This window comes from Poecile atricapillus, chromosome 2 (assembly GCF_030490865.1).
Source record: "Poecile atricapillus isolate bPoeAtr1 chromosome 2, bPoeAtr1.hap1, whole genome shotgun sequence".
NCBI classification, from domain to species: domain Eukaryota; kingdom Metazoa; phylum Chordata; class Aves; order Passeriformes; family Paridae; genus Poecile; species Poecile atricapillus.
The window spans coordinates 62,368,639-62,383,132 of record NC_081250.1 but is presented as its reverse complement, the minus strand read 5'-3'; the positions used below and the strand labels follow the sequence as shown (position 1 = coordinate 62,383,132).

Genomic DNA, 14,494 nt, shown 5'->3' with positions numbered 1-14,494 from the left:
TCCAAGCCATGGCTTTGGTCCTCACTCATGTAACTTGACTGAGTAAGTGTTGCATACGTTTGGCTCCATGTTTTGTAAACCACACAAAAAGTCATCTTTTCATGTCCTTAATATCACAATCTTCTTCAGTCTTATTTAAGATTAACAGTCTCATTGAAGGTTCCTATAGATTAACTAGGAAAATATGTCCCTATTTCTCCTGCTGAGATAAAAAGTTCACTCAGTCCAGAAAGATTTTGAGAAAACCTTTCTCAGCCTGTTGGTCACTCTAAGATTTAAGAGTGGATATTGCTTTGATCCATCCAGTGCAGAGGATGAAGTTACATCTTCAGCCTTCTTGAACATCACATGATGAGTTACATCTCATTTGTAGTAAAAGAACTCCACCCAGGATCAGGCTTAGAGCAGAGATAGCCCTGCATACTTATCTTTTCATACCACAGCACCTGCTGTGTTTGCTTTGGACAGGTGGGAGATATCAGTCCAAGGAAGAGCTTCATCCGCTGGCTTTGCACAGCCATGGACTCCCTATAATTCAGTCTTCATGTTAGAAGCATATTCTTACTCAGAAAAAGAGAGCTCCTCATAACAGCATTGTAAGATGTTGTGTAGCTGTAAAGATATTTCTTAGCTGACTATCTCTCAAAAGTTACCATAGTGCATAACAGTGCTTGTTCAGCACAAGCAGATCACTGACAAGGTACCTGTACTTTCAGGCTGCTCTGAAGAGACAATATATTATAATTTATTTCCTCTCCATACCACTCAGCCATCCAGCTTGTGTTTCCTGATGAGTCCACAGTGCCATCAATGTCAACTTAGACAAAACTTGAAGTAAGCTCATTCTTGCAAGTGCTGTTGGTGTTTAAATGCTGGAAAGTTGTTATTTCATGTACGTTCATGAGGGTGAGCATGTGCTTCATATCTGGTCTGGTTTTTTGGTAATTTGGAGATACACTCTCTTTTCTTAGACATGTCTAAAAGAAAAAACACAAAGGAAAGCTTGAAACTGAGAATTCCTATGAAAGGCAAATAATAAAAAAAAACTTTTGAATGTTTTCCTTTTTCTCTTTGCTAACCATAGCTCTTTACACCTTTCCCATTTTTTTTGTCACTGGAAGCACCCAGTACCAATAAAAGCTGCTATTTCTTGCTAAATCAATGAACTTCCTAGGACAAAAGCCTCAGTCAAAAAGGGAAATTTATATTTGATTCACATTTTCATCTCAACAGGCCTTGCATCAAACTATTGCAAGTGTGTTTCCACCTGCCTTCAATGCAAGCCAGTGCCTGAAATATTTTCATCAAGTTGTCAATGTAAAGTCCCAGTCCTGCCAACCAGTTCTAAAGTGAATGTCACTGTTGAGTTTAGTGGAGATAAGGCACAATCTTCACTAAAGAACAGGACAAGGCACCTGTAAGAACTTAACAGGCATTTTAAATAACGAACCTCATTTGTGAGATCAGGTAGATATTAAATTTTGATGAAAGCTAGGTTGATACCTGAGACGGCCTCACCCAAAAGTAAGATACGCATAATTCCACCAGAGTGATTATCTTCACTACACAGCTCTGCTTTTTCTAACTGCACCACTGAAACTGTTACTTTTTTTATGTAAGGGGAGGAGAGATTTCTGTAGAGATCTGAAATTCTTTCAGGACACAGAGAAGAACATGGGGCATCTGTCTCTTCTGAGTGATATCCTTGCTTTCATACTTCCATTCTAACAAATTCCTACAAGATTTATCTCGTCAAATTTTAGTCTGAATGGCACAAATTACTGGCAGAATTGTCAATCTAAAAAAGAGACAGGCATAAATTTAATTGCTCCCTGAAGATACATGGAAAGCTACATTTAGCACTGCTAATTAGATACACTCTGATCAACAGTTATGATTCATCTGCTGAGGAGCAAAACAAGAAGGCAAATATGAAACAGGCAGCAAAAGTTAAATCTGACCTCCCAAAATCCTGGGGCTAGTTTTGGTTTGGTTTTTATTACAAAGCAGCCAGTGATGCACTGAACTGGCACCCAGGATTCTCTCTGCTTCTGAGCCAGGAGATGCAGACCTCTGCATGAAGTAGGGACTTCACTGCCACTGCACCCAAAGCATAGTTTTTCTTCTGTGGGAGTGAGCTTCCCAAGTACCTCCTCTCCCCTCCTTTCCCAGAATTACCAGCCATCAGTAAAGGTATGGATAAATTACCCAATGAGGTTTTTCCTCCATGTAATTTAAAGTGTCTGTTTAACAAGAAAGATGTGACTTCACAAAAATGCTTGTCTAAAATGAGGTTGTCACCAATTTACCAGTGTGGAAACTGAGGCAAAAAGCAGGTGGACTTGCACAGGTCCATCATGCCACCACACAAAGCAATTCCATAGGTGGGGAAGGACTCACAGGGGTCTGTGCCTCCATCTTGGACAAATGCTGTTCCCAGGTACTTAACCAGAGGACCTGTTACTGTGTCCTTAAACTGATAAGTACTTTACACAGAGTAACTGGAAGTAGAAACAAGCAGTGAAAGTGCAGGAAAATAACTGATAGTTTGAGTTAGATTAGGGTGCAGTTCTTTCTCTCTGGAACTCCATCCTCATGTACCTGAATTTAATCATAAATTAAGTATGGACACCAACTTCAGACCACCTGTGTTAAAGCAATGCTAGCAGAGAAAATGAGTGGGGGTATTTTTGTTGGTATTGTCACTTTGCTTATGAGAAAGAGAATTACTTACACAAGTAAAGAAGATGAGCAGCAAGTAAAAAATCCCAAGGCAAGTCAGCATCAAGAGCTCGCCTTTGTATTTACTTAGTTTGTCCTCTTTTATTCCAGGGCAACCTAAAATGTAAAACAAAGTGTTACATTGCTCCAGTGTTTGTAAAATATTTTAAAACTGTTACCTTCCTGACATGCCACGCAGAGCATGGGACAGTCAAAGCTCTCCACTGTACCTGTTACTTTTAGTGTGACTGTGCTGCTCAGATTGCGTTCTCCGTTCTGCCCCCTCAAAGTGCACTTGTATGTCCCGCTGTTTCGGCTGGTGGCATTTTTGATCCTCAGTGAAAAGGAGGTGTCATTGGAGAGCTCCAAGGACCCCCCAACTTCTTGTGGATAATGAGATTCCACATCAAGGACTTCCCATGCTATTCCTTTGCTGTCTCCAGCCATCTGAAAAACACAAATATATTTCTCTTCTTGGGCAACAGCGTCATCCTCAATTTTAAGGTAAAGAAAATTTTAAAGCCAGCTTATGGCTGAAAATGCAGAGGCTGAAGAGAGGCGGGGGGGAGCACAACCTCAAATCTTTTTAATGTGTTCATGCTTGCAATCCAAAAGTATATGGGGTTTTGCTTAAATGGACTCTATATATAAATGGGAATTACAGAACTACTCTGTAATGACTTCTTAAGCTGCCTCACCTGGAACAACAACATGACAGAAGGCAGGGGTGGAGTCTGCTCTCAGTGGGCCTATGCAGAAGGGTTCAGACCGAAAGACAGACCATGGGGATGGAGCAGAGGCAGCAAGAGGTAGCCCTGCCCAGATGCTTAGCGGTGGCTCTGGAGACCAAAGGTGCCCAGGAGAGCATGGCAGCAGACAGGAAAGCTCCACTTCTGCTTGTGCTTGCCCTGCCAGCACACCTTCTGCAGTGGTGACAATTAAACCTGCAAACCCAGCAAGTGTGCCACTGCACGAGGGCTCTGCCAAGCACAGGCTGGCATCCTCCCAGCAGTTCCGCAGCCTAGAGTTCCCAGTGGGAATGCAGCCCTGGAAAATGCATTTTCCTGTGCCAGTTTCTGTGTAGTTGACCCCTGAAACCATGCTGCTTCTCTAGAGGAATGGAGGCTTCCCCCCGCTCCACTTCCCTCCTTTCCACTCATGACTGGAACCAAAGAACAAAAAATTGCTTCGACTCCTTCAGATTCAGATTGCGTGAAGGTCACAGGCAGGTTCTGGTGCACTTGGGGAGCATTTGTGTGTTGAATTTCTTAATTGTAACCAGAAGAGCTACATTCCTTGGCATTGCTGAGAGGCTGCTGGAGGAATGAAGTGTATTCCCAGAACAGTTCATACTGCGGGGCGATAGGATGCACTGAAAATGACAACTGGCTGGGAACCACAAAGAAGAGAGAAATCACTAAGTTGATTTGAAAGATGGAAGAAGGGTTTGAATTAGCCTGTGTCCATTCTTATTCATCGAAGTTGCTGCCTGGGATTTGAGGCAGCATGCCCTCCATAAAGGTTTCCCAAGTAATTAATTCAATCTTTCTGTGGACCAGCAGAGCCAGACCAGAGCCAGCTCATAAGTCCAAGTCTCAGCATTTCAGCCAAACTTCTAACAAATGTAAGCCAAGGCTCTTCTAGTATTATTATTTTATTTTAATAGACATATTTTTGGGTCATATGTTGGTGCTTACTTTCTATCAGCATAGCTACTGCATTGGGGTATAACAGTTACACTGTAAGTTATTAAAACACAACTTTCTCATACTGAGGCTAGGAGTATCTGGTTTCCCTTTCATATGTTTGCAGGAGGAAAGTGCACTCAAGGGTCTGGAGAGAAATATGGGTCTGCTGCTCCCTTATACATTGCTATTTTTGCAGCCTAAAATGATGTAAAACAAGCTGCAATTTGGGGAACTTTTCAGAAACTGAGGAGTGAGACTAAAGCACAAGATTTCCTTAACTGAAAAGATTCTTTCTCAGAAAGGTTTTGGGTATTTTAGTGCATCAACTGAAACACAGAGCAGTAATTTCCTGGGGCTTTCCACACTTTACCCAGAAAGAGGAAAGAATCTTCTCCTTAATCCCCCAGTAAATTTACCCCAGCTTCTCTTTCTGACTGCACTCAGCCCCAAGCAGCTACAAGACAAACAATATGTATTTTGGTGTTTTTCAGGCTGTAGGGACTTCACTGTGCTACAGGGATTTAGGTATTTTCAGGCCTTGCACATTGTCAGAGATGTGGCCAGAGGAATTCCAATACCCAGGCTGGGCTCGGCTCTGGTTACAACTAGGTCAATAGCAGTTAAGTGGATATAGTTGACCTCCCTCAGATCTAATTTTTGCCACTCTCCCTTCCCTTACCACCCCCTTCCTCAGTGAAATTTAAAACTGCCCGCAGGGCAATAAAAGGAACCAGCCTGGCTGCCCTTTGCATTGCCCTAAATTGCAGATAGGAGGTCTGAGCTACACACACACACAAAAAAAATTAGATTTGTTTAGGGATTTTTTGCTTTGTTTTTGCCTTTCATTTACTAGCAGCATAAATAATTGCTGTCTTGGGTGGTAAATGGCGGTGTGATTCTTGTGGCTGAGATCTGGGAATGAGAAAACACTTTGATCTTTCTGTATGCAATTGCAATCAGCACTGCTCCTGTAAGGGAGAACTGAATTAAGTCCATTCATCCCATGCCTGACCATGCACATATTCCAAGTGAGATTTTGGGTAAATGATTTAACTTCCCTATTTCATGAGAACAGTCAGGGATAGGATTGATTATTGCCTCCAAGGCTTTTTTAAGGTGCTTGGTTGCTGTTGCAAGCACCATGATGGTGAGCCTGCAGACAATATTGTCAGAATTTTGCCTTAGACATGCTCTGTGTAAGGCAAAGCAGCGTCATGAAATTGCACTAACATCATGCTTTTCCCCAAAGCAAGCAGAAAAAGTTACTTTGTGGCCTAATTTGGCTCCCTCACTTGCAGAGAAACCACTGGTGACCTGGATGAGGGTTGTGAACCTTGCATCTAGGGAGGAGGAAAGGGTCATATGTGTGGGTTTAATTTGGGGTTTGTATGCTTTCCTCCATTAAATCTCCTCTTTACTGAAGGGCAAGGGCAGGCAAGGCAGTCTGCAGGGCTGCTGTGTGCCCAGCAGCATCCCAACATTTTTTAGGCTGCAGAGACATCTGGTGGCATTTTTCCAGCCTCTGCAGGCAGTGCATCCACCCCTACTCAGAGGTCAAAACAACCTTTTCTCTGATGCCTGAACCAAGCCTTTTCCACAGCAATCTTATCTCCTGTTAGCTTATTAAAAAAAAAAAAAAAAAAAGTCAGAAAAAACCCCACCCCCTCCCTTTTTAAATTCTCTACATAGCAAGAAAAAATCTGAGCAAATTTGCAGCGTGCATCCTCATATCCCAGCTGTATAAAAGGAAATCCATGAGATGTTCAGTAAGGCCATTGTTCTGCCTCTTGCTCTATTTAAGACAACCTCTTTCCCACTCTGAACCTAATTAAAATTACAAAAATGCCACTTTGCTTGCTTCCTCCTGTGAATTACTTGGCAGACTCTCACTGGACAGATCATTTTCCAGCTCAAGCTTCTATGATAAACCAGTGCTAATTCATGCCAAGTGTCCTCCAGGTGATACCACAGCCCAAGGTAAATGCTGGGGATTTTACCTAATTAATTCCACACAAGCTTAGAGGGATCAAAGCAAGCGCTGCTAGAGACATCAATCCACTTGTGTAGGGACCATCCTCTTCTTTAATCAGTGAAAAAAATCTTTTCTTCCCACACTTCATTTGTGTCTCATTTTCCTTACACCTCACTGCTGAGCAAACTGCAGCATGCCAGCTTCCCCTGCTCCCCACCTCCAAATGGAGGAGAAAAGGAAGGAGGTCTGTTCCTACTCCCATGTTTGCTGCTAATGGCTTTACCAAAATTCAAAAGGCAAATGATGACTTGTGTGGGGATAGGTAGAAAATTCTACTAAAACTATTTCATAAAAAGGGCCTTGTTACCATGCAGTCTGCTGGGGATTAATTCCCACAGAATTTTGCTGGGGAACAGGGACTTGCTGGCAACATAATTCTGCCTATCTGCATAAAACTACCCATTAGAAAATTAAAAAACAGAAGAAATGTGAGTTTATGTTTCATGTCACATATACATTTTCCTTCAGCAACGTCTGTGGCAGACTTTCAGGAATGCCCTGGCAGAATATCTCCAGCAGGTGCTGAAGTGAGGTGATCCTTCCCCTCTGTTGAGTCCCTGCTGAGACACCCTGGAGTTCTGGGTTCAGTGCTGGGCTCCCAGGGCAAGACAAACACATTCATATCTGAGGGAGTCCAGTAAGGGGCACAAGATGAATAATATCTTGGAGCACCTGACATGAGCAGAAGGTGGAAGAGATAGTTCAGGATCATCTTACCACTATTGACTCAACCTGGTTAACAGGGGAATAGAGAAGTCCAGCTGAAGCCAGACTCTTTTCAGTGGCCTTCAGGGACAAGAAAAGAAGCAATGGGCACGGACTGAAACTCAGGTAATTCAGTTTAAGCAAAATAAAACCCCTTTCTATTGTAGGGGTGGTTGAACACTGGAATGGGCTGCCCAGAGAGGGTGTGGAATCTCCATCCTTTGAGACTAAACTAGACTATTCAGGACTGGACACAGCCTAGGGGAACCAGCTCTAGTTGTCAGTTTTTAGTGAGTTTAATTGAAAGTTATTCTAGTTCCCAAAATCTTGGAATCACATGGTCTAGAGAAGTTGTGATTTTCCCACATATATTCTCTAAGCAATTGACTGATTCCTATTAAGTTTTCCTAGCCCAGAGCTTTTTGAGAAGAATAGTGGTGGTGATACAGTGGCTATTAAAATGGGATATGTTTGATTGAAAATACCACTGAGCTGAATGGATGAATTATGAGAAATAGGTAGAAAAAATTAGGCCCCCAAAATTCAAGTGCTCTTCAGCAAATATTTCTTTTTCAGAGAACTAAAAAAAAGGTGGAAGAAGGAGGAGGAAGACTTTGCTCAGTTCTAGGTGGCTAGGTTTTAGCTATTGTTTTGAAAACTGCTACAGCATTACATGGTAGTACCCTAAAAAAGTCAATTCACCCATGCTGTACACCCAACTAATCAATTCATGTTTAATTTTATCATGAACATGTGAGAGTGAGCAGCTCTCATGTAAACTCATGTTCTCTGCTCTCATTAAATACCTTTTCTCATCAAACTTTTCCCACACTAAGGTGGCACACTGTCTTCCAGGTAAATCAAAGAGCCAATATAAACCACTTTTCCCATAAAAGAAAATTTTTATTTCAATGAAAATGGTTGAGGTCCAAAACTGATGTCAGTTCAAAGGTGGAATATATCCACATCAGATTATTTTCTAGTGAGGGTAAGATAATTGTAAAAATGGTTTTGTTTAAAACTATAACAGGCATAATGGCCAAGTTGAAATTTCTGAATGTTACAGAGAGCTAAAAATCTACATATGGCCAGAAGGAATTTATTTTCTGAAGCAAAATATATAGGATTCTGGCAATGCCCAATAGCCAACATATAATGAAACACAACTGAGCTGAAACTGCTTAATAGGTATATTTTTCAGCAGAAAAACACTTCCACATTTGATTAATGCTAAAGGTGCATCCATATGGTTCCTATACAGTGTCATGTAGAGGTACCAAAGCTAAATTTGAAAATAACAGTCATAAATTGTGGGCACATGTGAGTGAGCTCTGAGTGTGCTGTAAAAAGGGGGACGGGGGGAGATGATGAAAGAAAATCCAAAACCCAACCCCAAAACAACTAGTGAACATAGTGAAGGAACTATGTGTGACACATGAGCCATCTGGAAAAGCCCTTTGACTCACACAGACTCTTTATCATTTAGTTGGTTTGGATTGGTTTGATTTTTTTTTTTTAGCTAAGGACATCCAGCCTTAGCTCATATGAGACGAATTGTTTTGGTCATGAAATCATTTCCATTCCCTTCCTGTCTAAATCATCAATATCATCAATGTGATAAAGCTACTTGGGGATGAATAGATGTCTGAGGAGCATTGGACTGCATTTCTTTGCCTAGGTTAGAAATTTGGCTCAAGTAATTTAGCAAATATTTACCTATGTTAATATATCACAGCTATGAACTTTAAGCAACAGTAGTTTCCTTTGAAGGAAGGTGCTGTCAATATTATATGTCTAAAATATTTATTCTTATTTTGTAATACGACTTCCCCCTCTTGTTTGGCCAAATTTTTTTGTATTTGTCAAGGAAGTGCTATAAAGTTAGCAGATTTTTCTCCACTGAAGCACAGCCTTCTTTCCTCTTCCTCAAGGTTTGTTTTAGATTAAGACTCTTCTGGCTATCACATGAAGAAAATAGTGTAATATACACTGGGACTTCATTTGTGTTTGTTTAAACTTGATTTTCAAACTGGATATAAAGTGATAATTATGAGGGTTTATGAAATGGTTCTCATTTTCAATGTACTGCACAAGGAGAAACTGTTCATTTTTCAATAGCCCTACGAGACAGAAAGGTAAGTAAAGTTTCATAACCCAGAGTCTTGTCTTGTAGGTGAGCTGGAGAGATTCAAACCAGCATTTCCATAGACAATTCCCAGTGCCTGGGTGCTTAGGCAAAAAAGACCTAGTTTTCAGTTCTCAGCTGGAAAACTTCCATGCTGCTCATATATGGGTTCATGGCATGCAGGCTGCCCAGCACTTCTAAAAACTATAAATATAAATAGCTAAAACCTAGCCAGCTAGAACTGAGCAAAGTCTTCCTCCTCCTTCTTCCACCTTGTTTTCAGTTCTCTGAAAAAGAAATATTTGCTGAAGAGCACTTGAATTTTGGGGGCCTAATTTTTTCTACCTATTTCTCATAATTCATCCAGCCAGAGAATAGAAATACATCAGCTCAATAGTGAATAGTGAATAGTGAATGGAATGAGAGCTGTACCAGGCTGGAAGAGGACTTGATGCTCTACCGTCTCCCCAGTGTTCTCAGCCAGCCTACTTCATATATTTTTAAGTAAAAATCATTTTGTCTGAGCTGACTGACTGTGATCCTGATTCTGCACAGAACTACTTACACAGGTGACTTATGTGAGAGTAATTAGCTCCCATGATCCTGGGTGCACAGCTGGTCAAACACATCCATGGTTTTTTTTGCAGTATGAGACATTAACAAAAGCAAAGGAATTGAATGCAAACCATTGTTTTTACACCCAGTTGGATTTTGACACCAGAATATTAACTCTGTTAGACAATCACTTCCCTATACAGTAAATACTTCTAAATTAAAACCTGTTTTTTAACAGATTGTAACAAACCGGTCCTTAATTGGTCTGAGCACACAGAGGTGCCAGTGGGAAGGAGGGGTTTGCTCACAGAACATTCACCCTGCGCACACAACTGCACAAGCAGCACCATAACATTGCCACCACCATTTTTTTTAAGCAACAGAAGCAAAGGTTAATTGCTTGCATTTACTTCACAGTTCAAAGTGACCTCATACAAAAGATTTCGCCCAACAGCTGCTTGAACTTTACAGCCTCAAATTTCATACAATTTGTTGGAATTACCTTTTAATTAGTCCTTTGGGGTTATATGTGGTGTTTATTGATTAATCCTTCAGTAGTTGTTTTAAAATAACAGAGTAATTACCTGTGTTGGCTAGTCACACTCCACCATTCCCTCACCCTCCTTTGCAGTGTTGAGAGGGGACAGCAGCCCAGAGCCAAAGGGCAGAGAGGGGAGAGAAAGATTTTCATGGGGTTGCCTATTAGCTAGCCCCACAAGTAGAAGTATTTCTTGTTCAGCACAAAACACTGAGCCTAGATTGCTTTTCCCCATGGAGAATCAGGGTTTTTAGACCTGATGCTCTGCTTTTCCAAATATGGCTACAACTGCGGCTTGGGCTGGCGTCACCGCCTGCCTGTCCCTGCTTCCCACCTCTCTCATGGGACAAGCAAACAGAAGACTGCAGTACCATGGTTGGTGCCATCAGCCCCTGAGCACTGTGGCGAGAACTGACAATAGCTAGACTTTTGTTACTTTTTGTGTCAGCAGAGAAAATAAGTGTGAGGTTCTGTTATGCTGGACGTTGGAAAACCAGTCTTTTTCTGAGTGAAGGTGAAGCACGATGAGCGAAGAGACCATGGAGGGAGTGGAGATTGTAGGGACAGGGCAGGAGACATGTAGGGGACGTGCAGTGGCAGTCTAGACTGTGACAGCATGACTGCTGCAAGAGGAAGCAGCAGCAGAGAGGGCCCCCACAAAAGGCATCATCAAATATCACCCTCCTGTACACGTGCAGAGATTTTGTGCCCAGGTGGAACTGTAGAGAGTTATGAGGCAACAAAGAATTTGGTTTATAGGGTTTCCTTATACTTCTCCATCAGAGAATGGTTTTTGGCTGCTGTTTGCTACTTGTCCCTCCCAGCTCCCACTGAACTTGGGGAAGCACATGCTTCTGGAGTATCCCCACACTTCAGCCTGTTTTTGGGTTTGTTGACTTCCAACACTGCTATGGGGGAGACTTTTCTGGGATCCAGCCAGCCTCTGTTTATTCCTCCCCCAGCCCCTACCACTTCTGCTCAACTCAAACAACATGGTTTGCCTTCCATGAGCTCTCTGCCCTTCCTGGACACTGTGGGAGAATGGAAGCCTTCAATAATTAGCATGTATCTGGATGGAAAACATAGATCCTTATCCACCTTTTGAGGCAGAAAACAAAAAGGGATAAGTTGACTCATATTCCATATCCCATAGTAAAGTTCAACCAAAAGCATTATTCTCTCCTCTCTGTCTACCACCTGTGCTTTCTTCAACAGTTTGGAAAAAGAAGCTGCTCTTGGTGGGTTGGCAGTCAGATGTTCAAAACAGCTCTTTTGAGGTACAGATGTCATCTAGTCTGTAGACAGATGCTCACTGTTGTATCAGCAATGAAATTCAGATTGCAAGTTTCAACCTCAGAAGCTGTATCTAATAACAAGCATTGTTTGTTGGTTTACTGTTGAAAATGAGTGTCAAACTGTATCTGACCAAACTGCTGAGGAAGCCAAGGCTGTGGCTTTAGGTTCTGGCAGAGATAAAGTAACAGTTTTCAACACCCATAAATAGAGGTTTTTTTCCTCTTCCCTTCCATTGCTCTACCATCACATGGGAAAGTAATTCAACTCTGTAACCCACAAAATCTTTATCCACAGATTGATTTTTCCACCATTATAACAAGCAACAGAGAGTTGACTTAACAGGTAATAAGACCACCAGGACTGGCCCATGATAAGCAGTAGGAGTATGGCTGGGAGTAGGGAATGGAGGAGAACAAAACCAACATTGTTTTCCTGTTAATTTGGCTCACACCATAAGCTGAAGCTCTATGCTGAGATGCAAATACACGGTGCCATACAGCTGATCAACAGGCACCTGTTCTGCTGCTGGGCAATTCTACCTCTCTAAGAAATTTCATCTTGATAATGTTGAGCAGGACTTTTCTGCTCATTAGCTGAATGATTCCTGTAACCCGTTCTACACAGGTAGTCAGCGGGGCTCTCCTGCTCTGGAGAGAAAAACTGAATCAAAGCACTCAAGATGTATTTTTACTTCATGACTGGAAAGAGATAACTCAGAATTTCTAGCTCTCCATCTGCCTTCTGCTCACACCCTGCCCTTATGCCCAATCCATTATGAAGAATAGCATGCACTTTTTAGGTCTTCTATTTCAAAGAACAAAATCATTTCCTGTTTGGAGATGTTGATTGATTTTGCAAGGCTTAAATTCCGTTTTTTGCTCTGAAGAAAATCCTGGAAGACTCCTCTTTGGAGTAGTATTTGGCCGGTTTTACATGGGGCATCACCTGAATTTTGATCCACAGAAGACAGCAATAAATAGATGCAAAAGCAGGCCAAGAGCAATTCAGGGGATCATGCTCAAATAGCCTATCTCCAATGACATGGAAAAGGCCTGTTCTCCATGGTCAGCTCAAAGGTTTGCAGTGCTGCTTTCTCTCTGCTGCACTAATGGGAGGATGCCCCTGCAGAAAACAACCCATTTTGTACGAGACAAGCCATTATCAAATAGGAAAGCAAAGCAGACTATTGAAGTAACTTAGACTTTTTTCTTACTTTATACCAAGACGCTGTCTGGTAGGAGACTGAGAAGTCCTGAAGAGCTTTACAGGGCAGCAGAGCTTCCTCAGCACACCTCACAGCAACATCCGGGATCATCACAGAAGTCCCACTGATCAGGCACCAAACTGCAAAGCACAGGTACACATCACCTTTGAAAAAGATTGCTTACACAGTCCTTCCTGTCTTCCCAAAACATAACCCCACAAGACAAACATGAAAGAGCAGAAGGAAAATTGCAGGGCTGCCCCCTTACCATTGCACAGGAGGATGAGCAGAGCGCAGACTCCCAAGGACATGGCTTTCGCTGCTTCAGATCACAGAGCAGCAACAGCGTGCCTCTCTGCAGGATGGACTGTGAGAGCAGAGTGAAGCTGTGACTGCTTCTAGAGTGATATTTCTGAAGGCAGACTGGGGAATCCCCCAGACTTATCTTGAGGTTTTGGTCATAGGGAAAATCCCTACATGTATAAACCAAGGCTCCTCCCCTTAAATCTGTGAGGTCATTCCCATTTATGCAAGCACTTGCAGTGGTAGCAACTCATGTCCCTTTTTTTCTTTTTTCTCCCCCTCTGTTTTGATCTGAACAGACTTAAGTTTGACCAAGGGGCACTGTGGGTTGCTGTGAAGACCATCAAAATCAGCATTGAGCTAATCTCTCTTGAGTGACAAAATGTCAGGGGAAAGGGCTTGCCAGCTCAAAATCCCCTCTCAACCTTCTCTCTGCAGCTAACAGCACAGTGCCTGTGCAGAGGTTGGCCTTATGATGTGACATTTCTGAAACCACATGTAAGACCTCAGGTCACAGTACCACAGAAACATTTTGTTTTGGGGCCAAGGGCTAATCAGGAATTATCAGCATGGCTGAGGAAAACAAACTGTATTTCAGTAGAGTTACACATTTAACTCTGCAGGTAGGCACACATGATGTAGAACATCATCTCTTCTTAGCATATTTTGTCAATTTCAAGACAAACAAAGGCATCTGGAGTGACATAACTTTGCAAATTATATGCTGGAAAGTTTCATCATGGAAAAAGGTCAAGGAAACTCCCAGAAGAGGAACCATTTGGACATCCCCTCTAGATATCTGGAAGGGGGAGGGGAAATCCTTTCCCTGTGATCTGTGAGAGCTGTTTACCCCTGGAGAATTTTTGAGGAAGTCCAAGGTTGATCACAGAAGCATTTACAAATCCTGAAACTGAAAGTTGCTGATGTTATTTTTGGAAAACACTTGTGGCTGCTGTCTTTGGGCTACTGAGATCATGATGAAGAGAAGGTATTTAGGACAGAGGGATTTGAGATTTGATGGGTGGTGAATGTATGGTCAGCCCCTTTTGAAAACCAGGGTTCTGGAAGCCACTCCAGTCTGGGCACCCTAAATCTAAATCACCTCTAGAACACTTTGTGAGAAGTCAGTTTGACAAGTCCTCACCATGCTAAAGTCCTACTCAGATGGGTAAATGCTGTGGGTGGGTAACACTTTTGGAAACTCCAGTCTGTTCTGTGAAGAAAGTCAGACAGCAATTTCACTGGGGACCTCACTGATGGAGCAGCCCACTTATTTTTAAAGGTTTTCCTTCTATTTTCATTGACCATAATGGTAAATATAACAGGT

At 42.1% G+C, this 14,494-nt stretch overlaps 1 protein-coding gene across 1 annotated transcript; it reads right to left on the bottom strand.

The window, feature by feature from the left end:
• Positions 1 to 612: 612 nt before the first annotated feature.
• Positions 613 to 13,251, bottom strand: CD83 (CD83 molecule). The gene is made up of 5 exons (XM_058832888.1): positions 13,133 to 13,251; positions 12,874 to 13,004; positions 2,952 to 3,168; positions 2,735 to 2,838; positions 613 to 977 (listed from the first exon to the last, which is right to left on the bottom strand). The coding sequence occupies exons 1-5, from the start codon at positions 13,173 to 13,175 to the stop codon at positions 819 to 821; spliced, it is 654 nt and encodes a 217-aa protein (XP_058688871.1). The 5' UTR covers positions 13,176 to 13,251; the 3' UTR covers positions 613 to 818.
• Between the last annotated feature and the right edge of the window lie 1,243 nt (positions 13,252 to 14,494).